This window comes from Danio rerio, chromosome 1 (assembly GCF_049306965.1).
Source record: "Danio rerio strain Tuebingen ecotype United States chromosome 1, GRCz12tu, whole genome shotgun sequence".
Classification (NCBI taxonomy): Eukaryota; Metazoa; Chordata; class Actinopteri; order Cypriniformes; family Danionidae; genus Danio; species Danio rerio.
In genome coordinates, this window is record NC_133176.1 from 982,501 (window position 1) to 1,009,798 (window position 27,298).

The 27,298-nt window shown below is 37.9% G+C and overlaps 1 protein-coding gene across 5 annotated transcripts in view; it reads right to left on the bottom strand.

The window, feature by feature from the left end:
- The window catches only part of adamts5 (ADAM metallopeptidase with thrombospondin type 1 motif, 5 (aggrecanase-2)), a 44,929-nt gene that overhangs the window by 13,765 nt on the left and 3,866 nt on the right, over positions 1 to 27,298 (bottom strand). For 4 of the 5 annotated variants that reach the window (XR_012402238.1, XM_073947781.1, XM_073947786.1 and 1 more), the window contains 2 exons: positions 25,065 to 25,201; positions 532 to 664 (listed from right to left, as the gene is read on the bottom strand). Coding sequence is in view for 4 of the 5 variants with exons in the window: in XM_073947781.1 (XP_073803882.1) it covers positions 532 to 628 (97 nt within the window). In the remaining variant the exon portion in view is untranslated. 5 annotated transcript variants of the gene reach the window in all.

The window sequence follows — 27,298 nt, forward strand, 5'->3', positions numbered from 1 at the left end:
TGTTTCAGGCTGCTCGTGTGCATGTACGTCTATATGTGTATACATGCCTTTGTGTGTGCATGTGTGGTCATGGGTATATGTGTGTGTGTGTGTGTGTGTGTGTGTGTGTGGATGTCTGTGTTCAATTGACTGTTTGTGCGTGCATGTGTTTGCATGTCTGTCAGTGTGTGTGTGTGTGTACATGTCTATATGTCTGCGCGAGTGTGTCTTTCTATGTGTGTGTGTTTCTGTGTTTATATGTGTGTGTGTATACCTTTATGTGTTTGCGCAAGTCTGTCGATCTGTGTGTCTTTATGTTTATCTACATGTGTGTGTGTGTCTGACTGTTTGTGTGTGTGCATGCCTGTGGATTTTGTGTATGCGTGGCTGTCTGTATGTGTTTGTGTGTGTGGATATATATGTATTTATGGAGCTGTCTGTATGTGTGTGTGTGTGTGTGTGTGTGTTTGCACATCTGTGTGCATGTATGTCTGTTTGTATGTGCACATGCACTTAAGTGTGTGCATGTCTGTCTATGATCCGTCTGTGTACCGATCTCATGAGCCACAGTGAAGGCAGCGTGCAGGCCGTCGTCCTCAATGATAGCACAGCTCCTCTCTGGCGAACACACAGTTCCTACATCCGCCATGCCCAGAGTGTCACACGAGTGATGCCCGCACAGATCCTGAATACACACACACACACACACACACACAGAGAGAGAGAAAAACAAACGTTTGTCAGCACGGTATTACGGTATTCAAACTTTCATCATTATTATTTAATCTTATATTATATTTAGCATTGATTAATTGTAGTTTATATAATTCATAGTTCATAATTTTAGTACTTATAATTATTTTATTATTTTCCAAAGCAACATTACTGTCAGTTCAGCATGTAAAACTTATCCAATCTCAGCTTTATTTCATTAATTTTCCCTAATTATCAGGGGTGACCACTGCGGAATAAACTGCCAACTATTCCAGCATGTTTTACAAAGTGGATGCCCTTCCAGCTGCAACCCAGTGCTGGGAAATACCCATACACACTCATCCACTACGGCCAGTTTAGTTGATCAATTACCCTACAGCGCATGTGTTTGGACTGTGGGGGAAACCGGAGCACCCGGAGGAAACCCACGGCAACACGGGGAGAACATGCAAACTCCACACAGAAACAACCCTTGAACCTGCCGCGGCTTGAACCAGCAACCTTACTGCTGTGAGTGGACGGTGCTAACCACTGTGCAGCTCTAGTTTTGTTTCAGTTTATTAGAGTAAACAAGTTAGTTTGGATTGTTTTCTGACTCATTTGGAGAGGCTGATGCTCAGGATTGTGTGTGTGTGTGTGTGTGTGTGTGTGTGTATTGTCTAACAATCATACAGTCAACCTCTCAGTGTTCTCTGTGTTTACTCGTTCAGTGTGAGCAGATGGAAACAACCTGGACTCTGAAAGCAGCTCTTCACACACAGCCCTCAGAAAACACACGCACTTCTAAAAGCAAGTTTGTGTGTGTGTGTGTGTGTGAACAGGTCAAGAGTGAGCTCATGACCTCATTGGAGGAACAAACACACTTCACACACTCCAGTCCATCAATCACTGAACACACACTGATGCTGAGTCTGCAGGATGGTTGCTAGGGTGTTGCTGTCAGAAAGTTCTGCTCTGCTGAACAGTTTTGGGTTTCGGCAGAGACTCGTCTGCTATAGAATGAAGCAGACAGACGGACAGAAGGAAACCTGATATGGAGAGACACTGAGAGGAATGTCTGCCTGAGGGAGGCAGAACATGAAGAGGACAAAACTGACGGAAAATAAGAGATGAAAAAATGACAAACAGATGCACAGCGGGAAAAACTGACTCCAGAGAAAGAGGAGAACTCATGTCTGGCTTTCTGTCTGATAACAGACACAATAACTGACAGAGAGAGACAGACTGAACAACAGACAGACAGACAGACAAAATAACAGACTGCAGACACAACCGACAGGCAGAATAACAGGCTGACAGAATAACAGACCGCAGACAGACAGAAACAAGACAGACATACAGACAAAAAAGACAGACAGAATGACGGACATGCAGACAGATAAAATAAGACAGACAGAATAACATACAGACAGAATAAGACAGAATGAAAGACAGTCAGACAAAATAACAGACTGTAGACACAACAAACAGGCAGAATAAGACAGATAGAATAAAAAAGACAGAATAAAAGACAGACAGAATGACTGACAGGCAGACACAGATAGAATAAGACAGACAGAATAACATACAGACAGAATGACAGACAGACAGAATAAAACAGAATGAAAGACAGTCAGACAAAATAACAGACTGTAGACACAATAGACAGGCAGAATAAGAATAACAGATAGAATAAAAAAGACAGAATGATAGACAGACAGAATAACAGACTGAGAGAATAACAGACAAACAGGCAGAATGACTGACAGACAGACAGAAAAACACAGACAGAAAGACATAATGACAGACAGATAGGCGGAATAACAGATAGACAGGCAGAATGACAGACAGACAGCACAGACAGAATAACACAGACAGAATAACAGACAGACAGAATGATAGACAAACAGAATAACAGACTGAGAGAATGACAGACAGACAGGCAGATTAACAGACAGACTAACAGACAGACAGACTAACAGACAGACAGACAGACTAACAGACAGACAGACTAACAGACAGACAGACTAACAGACAGACAGACAGACAGACAGACTAACAGACAGACAGACTAACAGACAGACAGACAGACTAACAGACAGACAGACAGACTAACAGACAGACAGACTAAGAGACAGACAGACAGACTAACAGACAGAGAGACAGACAGACTAACAGACAGACAGACAGACAGACTAACAGACAGACAGATAGACAGACTAACAGACAGACAGACAGACAGACTAACAGACAGACAGACTAACAGACAGACAGATAGACAGACAGACAGACTAACAGACAGACAGATAGACAGACTAACAGACAGACAGACAGACAGACTAACAGACAGACAGACAGACAGACTAACAGACAGACAGACAGACTAACAGACAGACAGACAGACAGACTAACAGACAGACAGACTAACAGACAGACAGATAGACAGACTAACAGACAGACAGATAGACAGACTAACAGACAGACAGACAGAATATAAAACAGACAGTCAGAATGACGGATAGACAGACAGCACAGACAGAATAACAGACAGACAGATAAACAGAACAACAGACAGACAAACAGACATACATACATACAGACAGACAGGCAGAATGACAAACAGGCAGAATAACAGACAGACAGACAGACAAACAGAACAACAGACAGACAAACAGACAGACAGAAAGAATATAAAACAGACAGTCAGAATAACAGACAGACAGATGTAGCAGAGCGAGTTGTTGCTGATTCTGCAGAACCAACCACAGCTTCTGTCACCTGCATCTGATTTACAGGTGTTACAGAGAGAAACACACAGAAACAGCTAAACTGACCTGAGATCAGCCTTCTCACTGATCTTCAGGCGCACAAAATATATAAACAAATCAATCATAAATGTTGACTGATTCACTGAAACAGCAGAATCAATGAAGACTCAATCAAACATGAGAAGGATATTCAGAATTATTCACCCTCCTGCTGAATTTTAATATTTTATTTCCCCCCAATTTCGATTTAACGGAGAGAAGATTACTTCAACACATTTCTAATCATGATAGTGTTAATAACTCATCTCTAATAGCTGATTTATTTTCTCTTTGTCATGATGACAGTAAATGTTATTAGACTAGATATTCTTCAAGACACTAGTGTTCAGCTTAAAGTGACATGTAAAGGCTTCACTAGGGTAATTAGGGTAAAGTTAGGGTAATTAGGCAAGTCATTGTATAACAGTGGTTTGTTCTGGAGACAATCCAACACTAATATTGCTGAAGGGGGTGAATAATATTGACCTTATAAATGGCTTTAAAACAATTAAAAACTGCTTTTATTCTAGCCGAAATAAGACTTTCTCCAGAAGAAAAAATATTAGAGCAAACAGTGTGAGAAACTCCTGAATCTGTTCAACATCATTTGGTAAATATTAAAAAAGAAACTAAGTTCCCAAGATGGCTAATAGTTTTGACTTCAGCTCTACATCAGCCATCTGAAGTCCAGCTCTTCTGCGAGTCCAAAACACATTCTTGGAGTCTTGCGTTTCTCAGCAGAGAGCGGATCCGGCTGCAGACGGTTGCTAGTCAACGTTGGCACTGATGGAGAAAATCTGAAACAGCGTGAGTTCAGATTCACAAGAGCTCAGAGGTTTTCACTCAGCTGTCAACATATAGAGACGGCGGACGTGTGAAATACCCCAGTGTAATACAACCAACACACACACACACACACACACACACACACACAGACACACAGACAACGACGGAAGCACACCGGCGTCCACCAGAGACTTCAGAGACAAGTGATGAAGACGACACACAGCTGAAGTCAAAATTATTCACCCTCCTGTGATTTCTCTTTAGGATATTTCCCAAATAATGTTGAACAGATTCAGGAGTTTCTCTAATATTTGATCTTCTGGAGAAAGTCTAGAATAAAAGCAGTTTTTAATTGTTTTAAAGACATTTTAAGCTCAATATTACTAGCCCCCTTCAGCAATATTAGTTTTGGATTGTCTCTAGAACAAACCACTGTTACACAATGCAGGGCTCAACAATAAGGGCTGCCCGGTGGCCCAGGGCCAGCTTGAGAGACGCGTGGGACAGTAGACAGGATCATTACTGGCCTGATTGGTGCTGCCTTGTCACTAACATTGAATTTGTCTGCGACTATTTGTCAATATCGTTCATTTTAAGTTTGTGCTTTTAAGTCTTTAAAGATGACCTGCTCTGTGATGTCGTAAACACCATACTGCTTCCAGTTTCTCTTATCTGATTTGATGTTTGAGCATGCTATTTTTTCTGTAACCTGGTAACAACCAGTACAGCGAAGACACGGCAACATCAAATTATAAGGCTAAAAGAAAATGTCTGTTTATAACCTCATGGAAGTGGACATTTACGTGTGAACAACACGACAAAAAAATAAAAATAAAAAAATGAAGTGATGCTTTGCAGTTTGACCAGTCAGCCACCTTTTGTTAAATAATTTCAAACCGCATTAAAATACCTCCACATTTTCCTCTGCTCTTTTTGTTTGCATAACACTTCTATTAAAAAAATGTAAGCATTGAAACTCTAGATTGACAGACTTTATTTATTTATTTTATTTTTTTGTGGGGGTTTTCACCTTTATTGGGATAGGACAGTGGAGATTTTACAGACAGGAAAGTGTGGGGAGCAGAGATAGGGAGGGATCGGCAAAGGACATTGAGCTGGGAATCGAACTCGGATCGCCGTGAGCACCTTGGTGCTATGTGTCGACGCACTAACCACTAGGCTATTGGCGCCGATGACAGACTTTATTTTTGACAAAATATTTAAAATATGCGGCTAAAAATAGCTAATAACTCTTTTTTTTGGTGGGGCCAGTGAAAATATTGCAGGGCAAGTAAATATCTGAACCACTGGCCTGATCGAAGCAGTAGAAAAAATCCTTAGCGTTGAACCATGCAATGACTTGCCTAATTACCCTAACTTTACCCTAATTACCCTAGTGAAGCCTTTACATGTCACTTTAAGCTGAATATAGTGTCTTGAAGAATATCTAGTCTAATATTATTTACTGTCATCATGACAAAGAGGAAATAAATCAGCTATTAGAGATGAGTTATTAACACTATCATGATTAGAAATGTGTTGAAGATTTCTATCTATTAAACAGAAATAAAGAATATACAGGAGGGCAGATAATTCCGAGTTCAACTGTACACCAGCATCAGTCCTGTAAAAACACATTCAGTACACACACCTGGGTCAGACTCCTGAACAAACAGTGCATTATTTACTCTGTCTGTGCATGCAGAACGCTATAGAGCACACGGTGAGTGAGTAGCAGTACACTGAGAAAACTCACTCGCTAGGAGTATTTCATATAGCGGAGATCAGACTTAGAGAACAGCCGACATTATCATGTCTGGTTTATATTGTGGCACGTCTGATGTTGAAAAGGATGATGTGATCTGGATTAACCTCTACACTGAAGGAAACTATTCATAGATGATTGCTTGAATGTTTTCAAGTTCATTCATTTTCTTGTCGGCTTAGTCCCTTTATTAACCCGGGGTCGCCACAGTAGAATGAACCGCCAACTTATCCAGCTAGTTTTTACACAGCGGCAACGCATCTCTGGGAAACATCCACACACATACTCATAGACTACGGACAATTTAGCCTACCCAATTCACCTGTACTGCATGTCTTTGGACTGTGGGGGAAACCGGAGCACCGGAAGGAAACCCACGTGAACACAGGGAGAACATGCAAACTCCACACAGAAACACCAACTGAGCCGAGGCTCGAACCAGTGACCCTATATATCAAACCAGTTATACCTACTGCGCCACTGCCTCGCCTCTTATGTTTTCAAGTTAAGTGGTTGTAAACAATTTATTTGGGATGACTTTAAACAAACAAAATTCAGCTGAGCATTACTAAGTTTAATTTGTTTAAATTGAACAGATATAAATTGTCTGCAACAATGTCGCACACATTTTTTTCAGTGTATGTTGATCCTGGAGCATCATTTTTTTGTTGGAAAATGTAATCTGTACCTATTCCCGACCCCAACACTCATCAGGGCTCGAAATTGCGACCATTTTGATCGCATATGCGCCCGAGATTTTATCTATGCGACCTCAAAATATATTTAGGAGCATGTGTGTGAGTGCATAAAAGTGTTGTGTGCGACCAGGTTTTACTGCAAAATGTTCAGCACATGTGCGGATTCGGGAGACATTCACGCAGAATGCATCTCTGCACTTGATACTCGAAACGCAGCGCTCAGGAATGGTTAAACAGTTGTCATGTCAACAGTACCAGTAAACAAAGCCAAGTCTGTAAGGCTTGCCCCGCCTTTGCACTCTTCTTATTGGTCCACTGCTCTAGCACTGAAATATCAGCTGTCAATCACTCAGTCAACGCCTTCAGGCTTGGGATGACAGAGAGAGCTAATACCGCGAAAATGTGAAGCGCTGAAGATGTTATAAAAATGTATTTTCTTGAAATAACGGGATTTCGTTGAGACATATTTTCTTTATGCTTGCATATATATATATATATATATATATATATATATATATATATATATATATATATATATATATATATATATATATATATATATATATATATTGCTTGTTAGTTTGATTAGTGTTGATTTTTAAATGCATTAAATATGTAAATATGTTTGAATAAAACTTGTAGTTCACCAGGGGTCACCAACCCTGTTCCTAGAGAGCTACCTTCCTGCACATTTCAGTTGCATCCCTGACCAAACACACCTTTTTGCAATTATCAAGTGCTGCTTTAGGTACTATTATGTGTGTTTGATCAGGGTTGGGACTGAATTCTGCAGGAAGGTAGCTCTCCAGGAATAGGGTTGGTGACCCCTGGTATAATATATATATATATATATATATATATATATATATATATATATATATATATATATATATATATATATATATATATATAATATTGCTTGTTAGTTTGATTAGTGTTGATTTCAAATGAAATAAATATGTTTGAATAAAACTTGTAGTAATGATGCTTATAATTGGTGGGTGCGACTAAATTTTTTCTGATGCGGCTAAATTTTTTAAGTTAGGAGCAGCGGTGCTACCAAGCAAATATGTTAATTTCGAGCCCTGCTCAACCATAATTATTCCCAAAATCTGAGGGATTTAGTTGGATAACACTGATGTAGAAGTGCAAAATTCCGAAGCGTAAGACTAAACCTTACATAAATGGTAAACATATCCCTTAATTCTGATTGGCTGATTGGAATGTTGTTCCACGATCAATATACAGTTGAAAGCAGAAGTTTACATGCACTGTATGAAGGCACATCACCATTTAAAGATGTTCAGATGTTAATGTGAGTAAACTTGTTCTCCTTTAGGTAAGTGAGGATGATCACGTGTGTTTCTGTTCTGTTTAACAGCAGAATAATGAGAGAGAGATTGTTTGAGAAATTGTTCTAACTCTTGTTGAAAGTCAAGTTTACACACAGTAAGATTATTCTGCCTCTGGAAAAGCTCAGATGATGATGTCAGGGTTTTGGAAGTTTCTGATTGGCTCTCTGCCACCATAGAACACATTGCATATGATTAAAATTATAAATGTTAATGCAATGCACCTGCTCGTCTGCAGATCTCTGAGTGATTGTGGCGTAACACACACACACTGGAGTCATTGTCCTGCAGTCATGTGTTTGTCTGATGCCACACTTCATCATCACACACGCACTCGTAGCCTGTGTGTTCTCAATGCAGCCCTTGTTCTGCGCTGTGCATCGAGCTGCATTGACACACACACACACACACACATACACACACACACACACACACACAGCGAGCCGGTCGACGCACGTTTCATCTTCGTAATTTAATTTATCAGACTACACAAGATACATGATGTAATCAATCACACAACTGCTGTTCTGATCCACTAGTGTAAATCTAACTAAGTATTGTAAATTTAACTAATTAGTCCACTGCTGTTTTGAAAAACTACTGTATATATAACTTACTAGTGTAAATATTACTAACTAGTCCACTGCTATTCTGAACAACTGGTGTAAATTTAACTAGTATAAATATAACTATTTAATCCACTGCTGTTCTAAACCACAAATGCAAATTTAACAAACTAGTGTAAATATAACTAACTGCTGTAAATATAACCAACTAGTCCACTGCTGTTCTGAACAACTAGTGTAAATCTAACTAACTAGTATAAATATAATCAACTAGTCCACTGCTGTTCTGAACAACTCGTGTAAATCTAACTAACAAGTGTAAATATAACCAACTAGTCCATTGCTGTTCTAAACAACTAGTGTAAATCTAACTAACTAGTGTAAATATAACTAATTAGTCCACTGCTGTTCTGAACAACTAGTGTAAATCTAATTAACTAGTGTAAATATATTAAACTAGTCCACTGCTGTTCTGAACAAATAGTGTAAATCTAACTAACTAGTGTAAATATAACAACTAGTCCACTGCTGTTCTGAACAACTAGTGTAAATCTAACCAACTAGTATAAATCTAACCAACTAGTCCACTGCTGTTCAGAACAACTAGTGTAAATCTAACCAACTAGTGTAAATATAACCAACTAGTCCACTGCTGTTCTGAACAACTAGTGTAAATCTAACTAACAAGTGTAAATATAGCCAACTAGTCCATTGCTGTTCTAAACAACTAGTGTAAATATAACCAACTAATCCACTGCTGTTCTGAACAACTAGTGTAAATCTAACTAACAAGTGTAAATATAACCAACTAGTCCATTGCTGTTCTAAACAACTAGTGTAAACATAACCAACTAATCCACTGCTGTTTTGAACAACTAGTGTAAATCTAACTAACTAGTGTAAATATAACCAACTAGTCCACTGCTGTTCTGAACAACTAGTGTAAATCTAACTAGCTGGTGTGAATATAACCAACTAGTCCACTGCTGTTCTGAACAACTAGTGTAAATCTAACTAACTAGTCCACTGCTGTTCTGGACAACTAGTGTAAATCTAACTAACTAGTCCACTGCTGTTCTGGACAATTAGTGTAAATATTACTAATCCACTGCTGTTAATCAATTAAACTCTTTGAAAATGAGCAGTGTGAACATTCTGCTAAACTTTCTCTTTAACTGAATATTGAGTTAGACTGACTGCAGACAAATTCTGGGTCACACACACACACACACACACACACACACACACACACACACACACACACACACACACACACACACACACAAAAAGAAGGTCACACAGTAAATGACGACAGATTCTGATTATTCTCAGCAAACATCCATGAAGCTTTGGGAAAGGAAATGATGCTCGAGTTATTTCATAGTCTTTGTGTTTGGTCTTGGCACCCGTTCTAGTGCTCTCAGTGGGTGTCTGTGGGCTTCTGCTGCCCATCAGAGCTTGTTGACATGGTGTACTTCACAACCACACACTCTTAAACACACACACACTCTCCTCCACCAGGTGTGTGAGGCTCTCAGCGCCAGAGGAACGCCACAGCTGCCAACAGAAGCTGCGTCTCTGTGGGATTCGCCGTGGCGGCTCTTCAGAGAGGGAAACCACGTCAGTGCCACTTACCGACATGCCAACACGGTTGTCAAGCGCATTTATATCCACTAGAGGAACTAGTTAAACAGCTAAAACAAGAGTGTAGAGTCAAATAAAACTGAAAACGAGAAATCTTGGAGTCATTTTAGAATATATATTATCTATTTATTGTAAATCTAACTAACTAGTCCACTGCTGTTCTTGACAACCAGTGTAAATATAACTAACAATTGTAAATATAGCTCACAAGTGTAAATATAACTAACTAGTGTAAAAGTAACTAGCTAGTCCATTGCTGTTTTGAACCACTAGTGTAAACATAACTAACTAGTTTACTGCTGTTCTGGACAACTAGTGTAAATATAACTAACTATTGTAAACATAGCAAACTAGTCCACCACTGTTCTGGACAACTAGTGTAAACAATTAACCAGTCCACTGTTGTTCTGGACAACTAGTGTAAATATAACTAACTAGTTTAAATATAGCTAACTAGTCCACTGCTGTTCTGGACAACATGTGTAAAAACAACTAGTTAGTGTTAATATAAATAACTAATCCATTGCTGTTTTGAACCACTAGTGTAAATTTAGCTAACTAGTGTATATTTAGTAAACTAGTCCATTGCTGTTGTGCACCACTATTTTAAACATAACTAACTAGTGTAAATTTAACTAACTAGTCCACTGTTGTTCTGGACAACTAGTGTAAACATAACTAACTAGTGTAAATATAGCTAACTAGTCCACTGCTGCTCTGGACAATTTGTGTAAATACAACTAGTTAGTGTAAATATAAATAACTAGTCAATTGCTGTTTTGAACCACTAGTGTAAATTTAATTAACTAGTCCACTGCTGTTCTGGACAACTAGTGTAAATTTAACTAACTAGTGTATATATAGCTAACTAGTCCACTGCTGTTTTAGACAACTTGTGTAAAAACAACTAGTCAGTGTAAATATAAATAACAAGTCCATTGCTGCTTTGAACCACTAGAGTAAATTTAACAAACTAATCCACTGCTGTTCTGGACAACTAGTGTAAATATAACTAACTAGTCTACTACTTCTGGACAACTAGTGTAAATATAACCAACTAGTGTATATATAGCTAACTAGTCCATTGCTGTTCTGAACCACTAGTGTAAACATAACTAACTAGTGTAAATATATCTAACTAGTCTAGTCCACTGCTGTTCTGGACAACTTGTGTAAAAACAACTAGTTAGTGTAAATATAAATAACAAGTTCATTGCTGCTTTGGACCACTAATGTAAATTTAACTAACTAATCCACTGCTGTTCTGGACAACTAGTGTAAATATAACTAAATAGTCCACTGATGTTCTGGACAACTAGTGTAAATATAGCTAACTAGTGTAAATAGAGCTAACTAGTCCACTGCTGTTCTGGACAACTTGTGTATAAACAACTACAACTAGTTAGTGTTAATATAAATAACAAGTCCATTGCTGTTTTGAACAACTAGTGTAAATAAAGCTAACTAGTCCACTGCTGTTCTGGACAACTAGTGTAAACATAACTAACTAGTGTAAATATAGCTAACTAATTCACTGCTGTTTTGGACAACTAGTGAATTTGGATAATCTTCTTATTTAAAAAGACTACGGAAGTCAATAGTAGCAGGTTTTCAGCATTCTTCAAAATATCTTTAGTGTTCGACAAAAGACTGAAACTCATAAAGGGAGAGTAAATAGTGAGTAAATCTTCCTTTTCGGGTGAACTGTCCCTTTAAAGATGTTCAGACACGATACAGCACATATTTTCTGCACTGTAAGAGCTCCAGTGAACGAGACCTCGCATGACTTACAGGCTCCGTCTGGAAACACGAAAGACTCCAAAACCACAAGTGAGGTGATGGAGTGTTAGTGTGGGGTTACAGCCGTGTGGTCTCTGTGCTGCGGTCCAGTTTAAAGAAAAACCCAGATCTCCGGCAGCATCAGGAATGTGCACTGGAGATCACACACTGCATGGAGGCACACAGCAGTCAGGGGACGGGGAACACGCCTGCCTACCAAAACACCGGCAGAGGAAACCACTGTACAGTTCACTGTGGAACAGGAAGGAGAAAGACTGACGTTCCCACAGTAGTCGGACATCTGATCAGATCCGGCTGACCTGTTCTCTCACACACACAAGCATGCACACAAATGTTGATAACTTGCCATCAAAGTCACTACCATGGTAGTGGTCTAACTGCCCGCAGGCCAGTGCCGTAGTGAACATCACAGTACTGCAGCACTACTGCATGTTTGGACTTTTGTAAGGTCACTTAGTTCAACCCTCTCAGCACAGAACAGTAATGATGTCACTTTGGTAGTGACGTGCTGTATGTGTGTGTACATGGCTGTGCTTGTGCACTGAACAACCGAGTCACTGGATTTACTAAACATGTTTAAGGGATCTGATTGCTCACAATTTATATGAGCTGAATTTAAACTTAACTTAATTTGTTTATTTAAATTCAGCCCATATAAACAGACACCTTAAACATGTTTAGTAAATCCAGTGAATCGTTTTTTTTATTGCACAAGTGTGTGTGTGTGTGTGTGTGTGTGTGTGTACGTGTTTTTGTGATATGTCAGGACACAAATCTGTGTAACGACTTACGCTGAAAAATGATTCATTGGATTTACTCTAATTATTTTAAGGTAATTGCTTATACTGTTTGTTTGAGCAGAACTTAAATTAAATATAATAATGTTTAACTTAATGCGTTTGTTTAAATTCAGTCAATATAAATTGTTTAAGCAATTTTCCCCTCTGTGTATATATCTGTGCGCGCGCCCGAGCCGCAGTGCCAGGGCTGACCGAGGCTGACCTCCGCTTTACCTGCCTGGTGAAGAGGATCGCGGCGTCATGGTGATGCTGATGATCGTCATCCAGAGGGTTCTGCTGGTTCTGCCACTTGCAGAAGCTCTTGAGCGTCGCGGCCGCGTTTTTGGAGATCTCGATGCCCTTCTCGTGCTCGGACAGAAGCGCCACTTTCACCACCGACAGCCGGATGGGGTTCTCGATGCTCGCGTGACCGTAGAGTTTGGACGCGATGGACGCGAGCGTCAACAGGTAGTGCTGTAAGTCCTTCCCGTATTTCTTCGTCATGGAAGCATCAGCGACCAGCAGCAGCTCCACGTGCCGCGCGCGCGACACAGAGCGTTTGCGTCGCGTCGGCGAAGCGTCAGGTTTGATAAACTTTGTCCACCATCTGCGCCCGTGCTTTTCTTTTTTGTGCTTGCGCGTTTTCCGGTCCCGCGTGCCGCAGCTGTGCCGCTCAGGCATCGCCTCGAAACTGAAGCGCTCCCGGGTGTAGAGATGAAGCGCGCGCGTCGCGTCGGCGTCCTCGACTATATGCACGTCATTCTCGTGCCCTTTCGCTCGGATAACAGGAGTGATGGTGTACCGGGAGTGATCAAGCGCGAAAAACCCTTCAAGCCCGCCACCACACAGGTTAAAAACAGCTAGAGATTGTGCGTTTGAATTGACGGTCCCGCGGTAAACGCATTCCCTGCGCGGCGGCGCGTCAGCGCTGAACTGATGATCCAGTATCGTTTCATCCCGCTCCATATCCAGCTGAAAGCGCTGCTCGTCCAGATACAGAAGATACCCGGCTTTTCCTCCCCCGTGATAAATCCGGTCCACCGCGCGCACGGTTCCGTCAGGTGCGAGCAGAGACGCGTTCGCAGGTGGACGCGCAACGGAGGCGTCCAAAACGCAACACAACAAAACCACCAGCCACATTATTGTTATCATCCCATGTATTCCAGTGAAGATCAGTCACGCGCCACTTTTGGTGAAACTTTGGAAAACATTACAATCCAGAAAGTGAGCTCTGAGATGATGTGACGCGAGGCAAACGCGGATCCAGCGCTGCCGGTGCGCATCTCATGCGTCCGTCAGTAATAAACACACGGACGCGAAGAAAGCAGCATGAGAGAGCAGCGAGAACTAAAGTGAACTTGAAGAACAAAACACAAAGTTTCCTCTTAAAAGCACCAGAGAGAGAGAGAAGAGAAAGAGGAGAGAGAGAGAAGAGAAAGAGAGAGAGTCCTGCCCCTTTGCGCTCGCTCTCCACTCCTCCTCTCATTCTTAACCATCTCTCTCACTCTCTCTCTCTCTGCAAAAATGCTTTTCTTACTCAGAGTTTTTGCCTTGTTTCTAGTCTAAATATCCAAAAACTCTTTAATCAAGAAGCATTTTCTGGACAAGGAAAACACGTTGTCTTGTTTAAGGATGTAATAAGTCAAAATGAAGTGAGTTTTTCCTTAAAACAAGCAAAATACACTGACAATGGCGTAAGAGAAATAATGTTCAGTCAACAGTAAAAGCAAGATTATTAACTCGATTGGCAGATTATGGTTGTGTTCAGGAAAAACTCACTCAGTTTGGCGGTGTTGTTTCAAGACTGTATTTTGTTCTTGTGCAGAAGATGCTTCTTGATGTAAAAAGTTTTAGATGTTTGGATTAGAAGCAAAAACTCGAGTAGGAAAAGCATTTAATGCAGTGTTCTGTACATCTCAACACCTCAGATTTATTATTTCATATATCTGCTAGTTTGCAGGTCTTGAAATTCTGTTGTTTTCTCAGAATATCCACTGAAAAACTTGCATCCACATCAAGTCAGTCTGCATGTTTATTCTACAATTGATAAGTGCCGGCAGCAGCTCTCGGCAACTCTCACATGGTCGCCCACTGAAGCTAAGCAGGGCTGCGCCTGGTCAGTACCTGGATGGGAGACCACATGGGAAAGTGAGGTTGCTGTCGGATGTGGTGTTAGTGAGGGCAGCAGGGGGCGCTCAACCTGAGGTCTGTGTGGCTCCTAATGCCCCAGTATAGTGACGGGGACTCTTTACTGCTCAGTGAATGATATCTTCCGGATGAGACGTTAAAAATCCCAGGATGTCTTTCAGGGTTTAACCCCGGCATCCTGGCCCAATTTGCCCAAATGGCTTCTGTCCATCACAGCCTCCGCATTTCATCATTGGCTTCATCCCTCTGTCTCCTCTCCACCAATCAGCTGGTGTGCGGTCTGACACAATCATGTCATCCAGGTGGAAATTTCCAGTGTCATTTAATGTAAAAGAAAACGTCTTAATCTTCCAAAAGCACACATAAAAAACTATAACATCTAAAAACTGTCATGCTGTGCTCTCTACACACAGCCAAAATGTTTTATTTCTTACACGTTTGCCTTGTGTCTAGTCCAAATATCTAAATATTGCTAAATCAAGAAGCATTTTCAAGACAGGCGAAACATACAGTCTTGTTTAAGCAATAATATGCCATAATTAAGTGAGCTTTTCCTTAAAACTATCTAAATAACCTTAAATGAAAAGGAAAAGTAGATTATTTACTTCCTCATTGGCAGATTTTGCCTGGTTTAAATGAAAAACTCCCTTAAATTTGAGTCATTATTTCTGAAAACAAGACAACACTTGTGCTTGTGCAGAAAATGCTTCTTGATTTAAGAGCTTGTGGAGATTTGGATAATAAACAAGACCACATTTTGTTTCTAACGTGCTTCTCTTCTCCTCATCTATAAGAGCATCTGCTCAATGAATGGATGTGGAGGATGCTCGCTCCTGTCATACATTTGTTTATGTGCTTTTCTGTATTTTTCCAGGGCTCAAAATGATTGCGTAACACATTTCCGATGCTATTTTTGTGTCACAGACACTTAAATCTCCACTAATATCTGGCTAATGGGTTTGCCGTGCTCATAGGGACACATCCAGAAGGGCTCGTATGAGATTTGTGTGTTCAGCGTGGAGATAAACGTGATACGGTGGAGGGAATCCGCTGCTGGGAAACCCTGTTCAATAGTGCATCCACCGCCGCAGGCAATGACACCACTGACGCAGAACACTGAGTATTGTGCACACTAATGAGGACTCCATTCTGCTGCCCTGTCACTCAAACACTGTATGACATCATCAACAACAACAACAACAACAACAACAACAATGCACGTTTCACTAGATTAAAGAGAGACAATTCTGCTAACACTTTAGTTTGACAACTATTGCTTTTGTCTTGTTTCCTGTCCAAATATCTACAAATTCTGAAATTAAAAGGCATTTATTAGACAAGCACAACATATTGTGTTGTTTTCAGAAATAATGAGTCAAAATGAAGTGGGTTTTTCAATAAAACAAGCAAAATAATCTACCATAATGATGTTTAAATTATTTAACTTACATCATTGCCAGATAATTTAGCTTGTTTTACACTTTTATAGTGTTTTAATAATAATAATTGTATTAATATTCACAAATATACATTATATTTTAATAATATAATTGATTTCTAGGGACATTTAAGGGGTAGTTCACACAAAAATGGAAATTGTCATCGCTTTTATTCCTCAGAATTCAGTCATTCATTTTCCTTCGGCTTAGTCCCTTTATTTATCTAGGGTCGCCACAGTGGAATGAACCGCCATCTATTTCAGCATATGAGTTATGCAGCAGATGCCCTTCCAGCTGCAACCCAGTATTGGGAAACACCCATACACACTTTTTAACACACACACTTATACACTACAGCCGCTTTAGTTGATCAATTCCCCTATAGCGCATGTGTTTGGACTGTGGGGGAGCATTCGGAGGAAACCCACGCCAACACGGGGAGAACATGTGAACTCAGAAACGCCAACTGACCCAGCCAGGACTCAAACCAGCAACCTTCTTGGTGTGAGGCCACAGTGCTGACCACTGAGCCACCACGTCGCCCACTATTCCTCAGAATATCATAAAAATTCAAGTTCAGAATTACTTGAGTGTAAATGATGAGGAAATTTACACTTCCGTGTGTCCTGCCCCTTTAACAGGGAACGTTCTCATAATGTTCTTTCAAGGTTGTCTCAAAGTTATGATCAAATGTTCATCCAGTAACCTTAACAGAACGTTTGCTCAAAGTTATCATGTCTTTAATGTTCTCAAAACATTAAAATAAAAATATTATTCATGAAACTTTTTAGTTATAAAATGTTACTTCTAAAGTTGCCAGAATCTTCTTATACAAGGATTTCTCAGTTATGATCAAACATTGTTCCAGCAATTAACTTGTATCTGGTCTTTAATGTTCTCATAAGAACAAAAAACATTGTTCATTAAACATTTCAGGTGTATAATGTTACTTCTAATGTTGCCAGAACGTTCTTAAAATGTTATCTCAAAGTTATGCTCAAATGTTGATCCAGTAACATTAACAGAACATTTGTTTAAAGTTATCTGGTCGTTAATGTTCTCAAAACATTAAGTTAAAAATATCATTCATGTAATGTTTTAGTTATTTAATAATACTTCTAATGTTGCCAGAATGTTCTTACAAGGTTATTTCAAAGTTTTGATCAAACATTTATCAAGCAATAACTTTAATCTGGTCTTTTATCATTTTTTGACTCTTCTAGATTATAAAGACAGCATCATATGTGTGCAGATATGAAAGAAACATGCTCAGTGAACATTCTTGTTTATCTGAGAAACCATTCTGAAGTCAGATATTCTGCTTTGAACATGTGTGTTCAGTGCTGGAGCATCTGTCTATAAGTCTCTTTAACCTGTCCATTGGTTGTTCAGCCAATTATATTCCAGCACCTGTGTTGCCTTTTTGAAAAACAAATAATTTTTTGGTAGCCTTTTATTCAGGACACGATTTAAATCAGCCTTTATTGGTGTTGTCAATCTGGCAACCTGCACTTGCACATGTTTTGAATCAGGAGTGCAATACCTAGTTCAACCACTGGGTGTCAAATTTCATACAGCACCTTTAATGTTCTCAAAACATTAGAACAAAAATGCAGTTCATGTTTCAGTAATAAAATCTTACTACTTGTCCCAGAACGTTCAGAAAACATAAAAAAATTAATGTTTCTAAAATGTTCTTACAAGGTTCCCTCAAAGTTATGTTCAAATGTTCATCAAGTAATAACTTTGATCTTGTCTTTAGGTAGGACAATAGGACAAAAATATTGTTCATTAAACATTTCAGTTATAAAATGTTAATTCTAACGTTGCCAGAACATTTTTACAAGGTTATCTCAAACTTATAATTCAATGTTTATCCTGTAATAACTTTTATCTTGTCTTTAGGTAGGACACTAGGACTAAACATTGTTCATTAAACATTTCAGTTGTATAAATGATAATTCTAATGTTGCCAGAATGTTCTTTCAACGTTATCTCAAAGTTATTATTCAATGTTTATCCAGTAACAGCTTTTTTCTGGTCTTTAATATTGCAAAAACATTTGAAAAAACACTGTTTGTCAAACATTTTAGTTATAAAATTTTACTTCTAACATTGCCAGAATGTTCTTACAAGGTTGTCTCAAAGTTAAGATCAAATGTTCATCCAGTAACATCACCAGAATGTTTGTTCAGGTCTTTAATGTTTTCAAAACATTAGGATAAATCTATAGTTCATGTTATGTTTTAGTTATGAAAAATGTTAATTCTAATGTTGCCAGAACGTTTTTGTACGGTTCTCTCAAACTTATGATTCAATGTTTATCCAGTAATAACTTTTATCTTGTCTTTAGGTAGGACATTAGGACAAAAACATTGTTTGTTAAACATTTCAGCTATAAAATGTTAGTTCTAATGTTGCCAGAACGTTATTTCAAGGTTTTTTCAAAGTTATGATTCAATATTTATCCAGTAATAACTTTTATTTGGTCTTTAATATTCTCAAAACATCAAAACAAAAATAACGTTCATGAAAAGTTTTAGTTATAAAATCTTATATCTGTTTCAGAACGTTCAGTAAACATTCAAAACTAACATTGCCATAATGTTCTTACAAACTCCCCTCAAAGTTATGATCACATGTTCATCCAGTTCATCAATAACCAGTGCCATATCATATGTTCAAAGTAATAAGGTCTTTAATGTTCTCAAAACATTAGGACAAAAATATTATTCTCTGAATATTTTAGTTGTAAGATATTACTTCTAACGTTGCCAGAATGTTCTTACAAGGTTCTCTCAAAGTTATGATACAAAGTTTATCCAGCAATAACTTTTATCTGGTCTTATTCATGAAATGTTTTAGTAATGTTTTTAGAACGTTCAGAGAAGATTCACGCCTAACGCTCACACAACGTTTGCAAATTCGAATGGAATCTAACATCGACAGACTAATAAGAAACATTTTTTTACACTCAGAGAACATTCAGAAATAACGGTGAGGGAACATGTCAGAGTGTGATTGGCTTGGTCAGGATTGTGAGTAAACGATGACAGGGTTTTCCCTCCGGTGTGAACAGCAGATTTAAAGCTTTTAAAGGCTGCTCGTCCAGGAGTTGAGTAACGTCATTTTAATTATTGAATACGGCACTTTCTTCATCCGCAGACTGATGAGCGGAGCTTTGAGCTGTTGGATAATTTATGGCACGTCCAGAATAGAAGCTTCAGTGTCAGTGACAAAAGAGTCTGCATGTGGAGAGCTGACAAACAGGCTTATTTTGTAAATCACCTTTTTTAAATATGCATTAGTGCTGAGCAAAGAATAACTGCAATTAATCACATCCAAAATAAAAGTTTGTATTGAAATTATAGTTGCATCTTTAGCTCTCCTGTTAAATATTATCCTGCGGTTTAATGGAGAGATTTCTTCAACACATTTCTAGTCATAATAGTGTTAATAACTCATCTCCAATAACTGATTTATTTTCTCTTTGTCATGATGACAGTAAAAATTATTAGACTAGATATTCTTCAAGACACTTCTATACAGCTTACAGTGACATTTAAAGGCTTCACTAGGGTAATTAGGGTAAAGTTAGGGTAATTAGGCAAGTCATTGTGTAAAAGTGGTTTGTTCTGCAGACAATCCAACACTAATATTTCTGAACCCTTGTAAACTGTTCAAATTTACTACCCTTTTGTTATGTTCGGGATAAAAACATACGCTGAAATAAAAACTAAAATGAACCAGATATTTTTTTTGGAATTTTGACATATTTGTAAAATAAAAAGTAGTTGTGGACTGGATTTTTTTATTTATCTATCTTTTACCTTTTATCAGTCTTGGACATATGAAAGATTATTAACATCATTGTTTTGGATTCATTTTCCTTCACACACCCCCCCCCCGATTTATTTTGGGTTGTTTTGCCCTATTGACTTCCATTATAACCACATTTAATGGTGCATAAATACACAGTCTTTGTTTTTGTTTACTCCATGTAGTTCTGAGAGCTGAGATGCATATTTTTATTTTCTTTACGCACTTTGAGGTGTCTGAGATCACTCTCACACACACTTTAATGTGCTGTTAAAATCTAGAAACTACGCTTTTTTTTTTTAGGGTTTTCCGGGTTATTGGTGCCCACTGATGATCAACAGTAACAATGACAAATTTGATCTCTTCCCAAAAGGAAAAACCACCAACAATCAAACATGCATGATTATATGTTGTCATGGTTTTGAACAAAAAAAAAATGTGATTATAATAAAAGTAAATAAGGCAAAAACAAACCCAACTGTAAATGTAATCACTCTGGACGCCTCGCACCCAGCACACTACCTGTTCGAACTGTTACTGGTTGGTGCTTTAGAGCACCAAGCACAAAAACAGCCAGACACAGGAAAAGTTTCTTTCCTCGGGTCATCTACCTCATAAACAGGTAAATAATCCCCAACTGTGCCATAAATATGTGCAATACTTTCTCATACGCATTTGCACACAGCACCTCATATCAATATACAATGCAATACTTCCTACATTCACATTTGTGCACAGCACCTTATAACCTGTATATTTAGCACAAAACTGTACATACAACTCAACATCCAGATTTCAGGACTAACTGCATCTCTGTTTAATGTTTATCGTCTTTTTTCCTCATATTTATTTAGTGTTGTCACTTTATGTACACTGGAAGCTTCTGTAGCCAACACAAATTCCTTGTGTGTGTGAAACACACTAAGCAATAAAACTGAATCTGAGTGTAGGAGAAAGAAATGAAAATTAATCCACAACAATGGACCAAAGGCGATGTTGTTTCACATGTCCATGACTTTGATAAAAAAGTAAAAACAAACCCAGTCCACAATTACCTTTTATATAAAAAAGGCCATTTTGTGTGAGTGTTTTTTAACCAAATCAGTGAAATAATTTATGAATTTGCCAATTAAAGAGTTAAAATCATGTAATTGTCTAGGTAATTTATTAGTTTTGATCAGGACTGAGGTTGATTAACAGATTAAAAAAGTGATGCATTTTCACAGCAGTTTAATTCAGTGAATGTTTTCATCCTGAAGATAAAAAAGGGTTATACATTTGCCAAGAATGTGTCATTGAGTTGTTTTTTTAATTTCAAAGCATTTTCTCAAAATATATTTTTAAAAATAGGATTTATCAGCAAAAACCATTCAGCTAGCTGAAACACAGAGAAAGTTATAGCCAAATAAAGACACTAAATCACCCTAGAGGGGATGAAAACATCCCCTACTGTATACTGTAAAAAATGGCCGTGATTTCAACGGTAAAAAACTGTAAAAATGCTACAGTACAATTCCGTAACCTGATTAACAGTATGTTTCCTCAATATATACGGCAAATAACCGTAAATTGACTTTCCCAGAATTCCCTGCATGGCACATAACTTTTTATGCATTTTGTTTACATTAATATGGATCTTTTTAGTTGTTTCCCCATCAGTAATGTACATTAGAGATTTATGTTGCACCTAATGTTGATAAACAATGTTTATTTCATGACTTTAATTTAATCATCCGTGTTACCATACTGGTGTTTAGTAGTTGATCATTCAAAAATACAGACATATTACCTCTATAAATTAATAAAATACGGTAATTTACTGTAAAAATGAAAAGTTACTTTTACAGTTTGTACCGTGTTTTTAATGGTAAAGTACTGGCAACCACAGCTGCTGTTTTTTACTGTAAATTTTACGGATTTATTTTTTACAGTGTACATGAGGGTTAAGGGGGCTAATGATATTGACCCTAAAAAAATAAGAACTGCTTTTATTCTAGCCGAAATAAAACAAACAAGACTCCAAAATAAAAAATATTATCCATTAGATATCACTTGAAAAAAATATTTGAAGAAGAAAAAATATTGCACAAGTCTGAAAGTACTCATACCAGGCAAATTCAGACTTAAAGTTTAAACTTTTATTCAACCAGCAAGTTTTTAGATTAGATCATGAACGACGCAGACTTCTCCCTAAAGATAATAGGATGATGTACAAGCAGCATCATTATGGAAAATATATATTCCTCAGCTTTCTCTTACAGTTGAACAAAAACTTTAAGTCAGAATTTGCCAGCGGTATGAATAATTTCCTACTTGACTGTATTTTTCACACAGAGCCAAATTTCATTCAGTTTCTCATATATCTGTGGACGGATCTCCTGCCAGTGTTTGTTTACTGAAGCTGAATCTCTGATGTGAGTGTGTTTCCCAGAGGAGCTGTCAGACACACAGACTGCAGCTCATATTTACTGTCCTGCTGGCCCTGAACACTGCAACATCATCAGCTCCTGATCATTACCTCCTGTCCAACTCTTCAAAGAGTTTTCCACAGTATTTCCTATATTGTTTTTCAGGAGACTTCGTTTTTTTTAGTTTGGCTGGAATAAACAATTAAATAATCATCACTAGTGAGTGATTTCCCCTGAGTTTTCCCCTCTGATGACATATACAAAGCGAGAATGTTAATCAAACCACTAATTAAGTCTGATAACAAACAATATGATTGCTTCATGTTTGACACTGGAGGCTGGAGATATTGACACACAACTCGGGCTAAACCCCTTATAAAAGTCATTTTTGCAAAATAGCTCCCCTTTAAGAGGGTTTTTCATGAAGGAATCAGCACTGCGACTATACTTTTTGGCACAAATGTGTTCTGTTGTCATACAGTGTGTGGACGTCTCCCTCTTCCCTGCTGTGTTTCTATATGAGTGTGTGGGAGTCACAGAGAACACTGTGTACCATCACGTATATTCTTCATAGTGACACCGAAGCCCACCTCCTCACTATCCCACATTATTATCAACTCCAAACTTTCACAGACACTCTAAAGAAAAATAGTACCTCGGATTTACATTTCAGATGTGTGTATGGTTCATTCAGTGTTACTTGCTCTTTCTTGTATAATATTTGTTCTTATGGAGAAAGTCTTATTTGTTTTATTTCAGCTAGAATAAAAGCAGTTTTAAATTTATTTAAAAGCAGTTTAAGGTCAATATTATTAACCCCCTTAAGCAATATTTGTTTTCAATTGTCTCCAGAAATAAAACACTGACTTCAACTATACAAATATACACATAGACACTCACCGGCCACTTTATTAGGTACACCTTACTAGTACTTTTTCCATCAGAGCTGCCTTAATCCTTCATGTCAGAGATTCAACAAGCTGCTGGAAATATTCCTCAGAGATTTTGCTCCATGATAGCATCACACAGTTGCTGCAGATTTGTCGGCTGCACATCCATGATGCCAATCTCCCGTTCCACCACATCCCAAAGCTGCTCTATTGGATTGAGCTCTGGTGACTGTGGAGGCCATTTGAGTACAGTGAACTCATCGTCATGTTCAAGAAACCAGTCTGAGATGATTGAGCTTTATGACATGCTGCGTTATCCTGCTGGAAGTAGCCATCAGAAGATGGAGACACTGTGCTCATGAAGGGATGGACATGGTCAGCAGCAATACTCAGGTAGGCTGTGGCGTTGATGCTCAATTGGTAATAATGGACCCAAAGAATATCTCCCCCACACCATTACACCACCACCACCAGCCTGAACCGCTGATACAAGGCAGAATGATCCATGCTTTCATGCTGTTGAGGCCAAATTGTGAGCCGAGCATCCGAATGTGTCAGCAGAAATGGAGACTCATCAGAGCAGCAACGTTTCTCCAATCTTCTATTGTCCAGTTTTGGTGAGTCTGTGTGAATTGTAGCCTCAGTTTCCTGTTCTTAGCTGACAGGAGCGGCACCCGGTGTGCTCTTCTGCTGCTGTAGCCCATCCGCCTCAAGGTTGGACGTGTTGTGTGTTCAGAGATGCTCTTCTGCAGAGCTCGGTTGTAGCGAGTGCTTATTTGAGTTACTGTTGCCTTTATATCAGCTGGAACCATTCTGGTCTGACCATTCTCCTCTGACCCACAGAACTGCCGCTCACTGGAAATTTCCTCTTTGTCGGACCATTCTTTGTAAACCCTAGAGATAGTTGTGCGTAAAAATCTTTCTGAAATACTCAGAGCAGGCCTTCTGGCAGCAACAATCATGCTACATTCAAAGTCTCCTAAATTCCCTTTCTTCCCCATTCTGATACTCGCTTTGGACTGCAGGAGATCATCTTGACCATGTCTACATGCCTAAATGCATTGAGCTGCTGCCATGTAATTGGCTGACTAGAGATTTGTGTTAACGAGCAGTTGGACAGGTGTACCTAATAAAGTGGCCAGTAAGTGTATATATAAAATGGTTTTGTTATGAGCTTTTAATTTTTTGAGTTTCTAGTCAAATATAAAAAAAATTCTGAAATCAAGAAGCATTTTCTAGACAAGCAGAAAACATGCTTTGTTTTCAGAAATAATGTCACAACTAAGTGAGTTTTTCCTTAAAACAAGCAAAATAATCTGCCAAATTATTAAAGGTAGGAAATTGGAAGAAGTCAAGTTCAAGTTCAGCTAAAAAGTGTCTTAAAAACATCAAATCATTGTTTAACTGTGAACCGTGAGTTCGGGGAACTGCTTTCCCTGTGGTCAAAAACAGAGTTACGACAGGTCGTGAAGAGAATCCTCCATCTCTCACCTCACTGTCAGCGCTGGAGATCCAGAGGCTCCCGGATGTTTGCTGGAGTGTGTGTGTGTGTGTTCTGGTGATGAATGCTCCGAGATCTCTAGCGGTTCTGCTGTAACCCACGGCTCACCTTTGACTCGCACCTCAACCTGCCAAAAGAACACAAAAACGAGATTAATATGAGCAAGAAGTGAGGAATGAGACGCTTTACTCACATGTACTGTCAAAAACACTGAGAGAAAACATGGAGAGATATTTATTAATGTTAGGAACGTGTCTAGTTTTGAATATTTTTCCTGTACACAACAATAAGCCACTGGGAAAAGGCAGAGTTGTTGATTGAGGTATAAAACAGGCATGGCCCAGTATAAGATCCGGAATATAAGAAGATGGTAAGATAACCTTTGATAAAAGTATTACGGTTTCAGGGTATTGTGATTACTGCTCTAAAAAATCTGTTCTTTTTAAATGTCTGGATAAAAATTAAACTTTTCCCCCTTTAAATACAATATATTTTATTTTGAGAAACATTTAAAGTATTTTGGAGCAGTAAGAGGGTTTCTACAGGTTTCATCAAGTCAAATTTAAGACTTTTTAAGACCATTTTAAGACCATAATAAATTAAATTTCACTTGACTTACACAAGGCTAAATGCTAAAGACTTTTTTAATGGCCAATTTAAAACCTAAAAAAAACCTTAAAAACGAATGTTATTGTAAGGAAGATAATTAAACCATATTAATAAGTAAACAGAGTTAATGAATAAATGTTTCTTAAAACTTGAAATATATTGTTACTGATTGGATGGTTGCTGGCCCAATTGGGTATAGCTTTACATGCTAATTTGCACATAACAGCTGCACATATAACGTTGCATATAGTAATTACATACACTTGTCAATTTGCATATTAGCATTCACTACTTCTATCTTTAAAATATATTTATTATCTGTTTAGAAGCTCTGTCACCAAAACAAAACTTTATTTATTTTTTGGAGTGATTCCAGATAGAAGAGAGATATTTATAAAGTTTTTAGATGACATTTAAACTTCAAAATAAATAAATTAATAGATAAATAAATAAATAAATAAATAAATAACTGATTTTGAAACTAAATAAACAAACAAATAAACTAATAAACCACTTATGGCTAATTTTTAAAACAGAATAAAATAACTAAAATAAATTAATAAATAAATGAATAAACTACATATGACATATTTTGAAACTAAACAGGCGAACAACAAAATAAAACAAATAAGTGAGCCACTTATGACTGATTTTGAAACTAAATAAACAAACAAATAACAAACAAACAAATAAACAAAACAAACAAACAAATAAACAAACCACTTATATTTTTCCATTTTAATTATTAATAAATTATTATGTAAATTTATTATAATAAGTTAAAATATATATTAAAAATACTATTTAAGAATAGAGAATTTTAATCTTTTAAAACATTTAATATACTGTAATAAAAATACAACTATCTAAAATGTTTGTTTGTGTTATGAATGAGGCATGCTGGGACTGCAGCACATAACAGATGGGCCGCACAATGATAACTAGAAGTGCTTCTTGGCGCTCTTGTTTTATAAATGGATTTATTTAGTGCTGTCAGCTTTCTCTGTGTGTGCCTGTGTGTGTGTGTGTTCGCACAGACGCTCAATATGCAAGCCGTCTGTGCACGTGTCCATGCATGCATGTCCATATGCACGTTTTGATAGTGTGTGCTCTATATTTAGACTGGGGATGGCCTGTGTGTGTGCGTTTGTGTGTGTCCATATGGTTGTGTGTTATTGTGTTGTTCAGAGGATAAAGATTATTTCTGATGCTGTAATGTGCAAAACAACAACATTGGCAAGCCATTGCACGTTGGACTGCCAGTGCCAAACCATGTGCGAGTGTGTGTCTGTGGGAAATTTTGTTGATGTTGCAGAATCAAAATCATTTATATTTGTATTCTCATAATGTTTAAAAGGAATATATGCTTTTATTTTACAGTAAAGACATTTAAAATGTTACAAGTAATGATGCTGAAAATACAGGAATGATCTGAATTTCAAATATTTAAATATCCTACTTATTCATAAGATGGTAAGGCATATTTTACATGTTATGCAGAACTCTGATCTGTGGGGGTCAACAACACATTTCTGACAAATTGTTTTCATTTTAGAAAGATTTAATAGAGATTTCGCTGACTGCCTCATAAATACTACAGTAATAGTACACTATA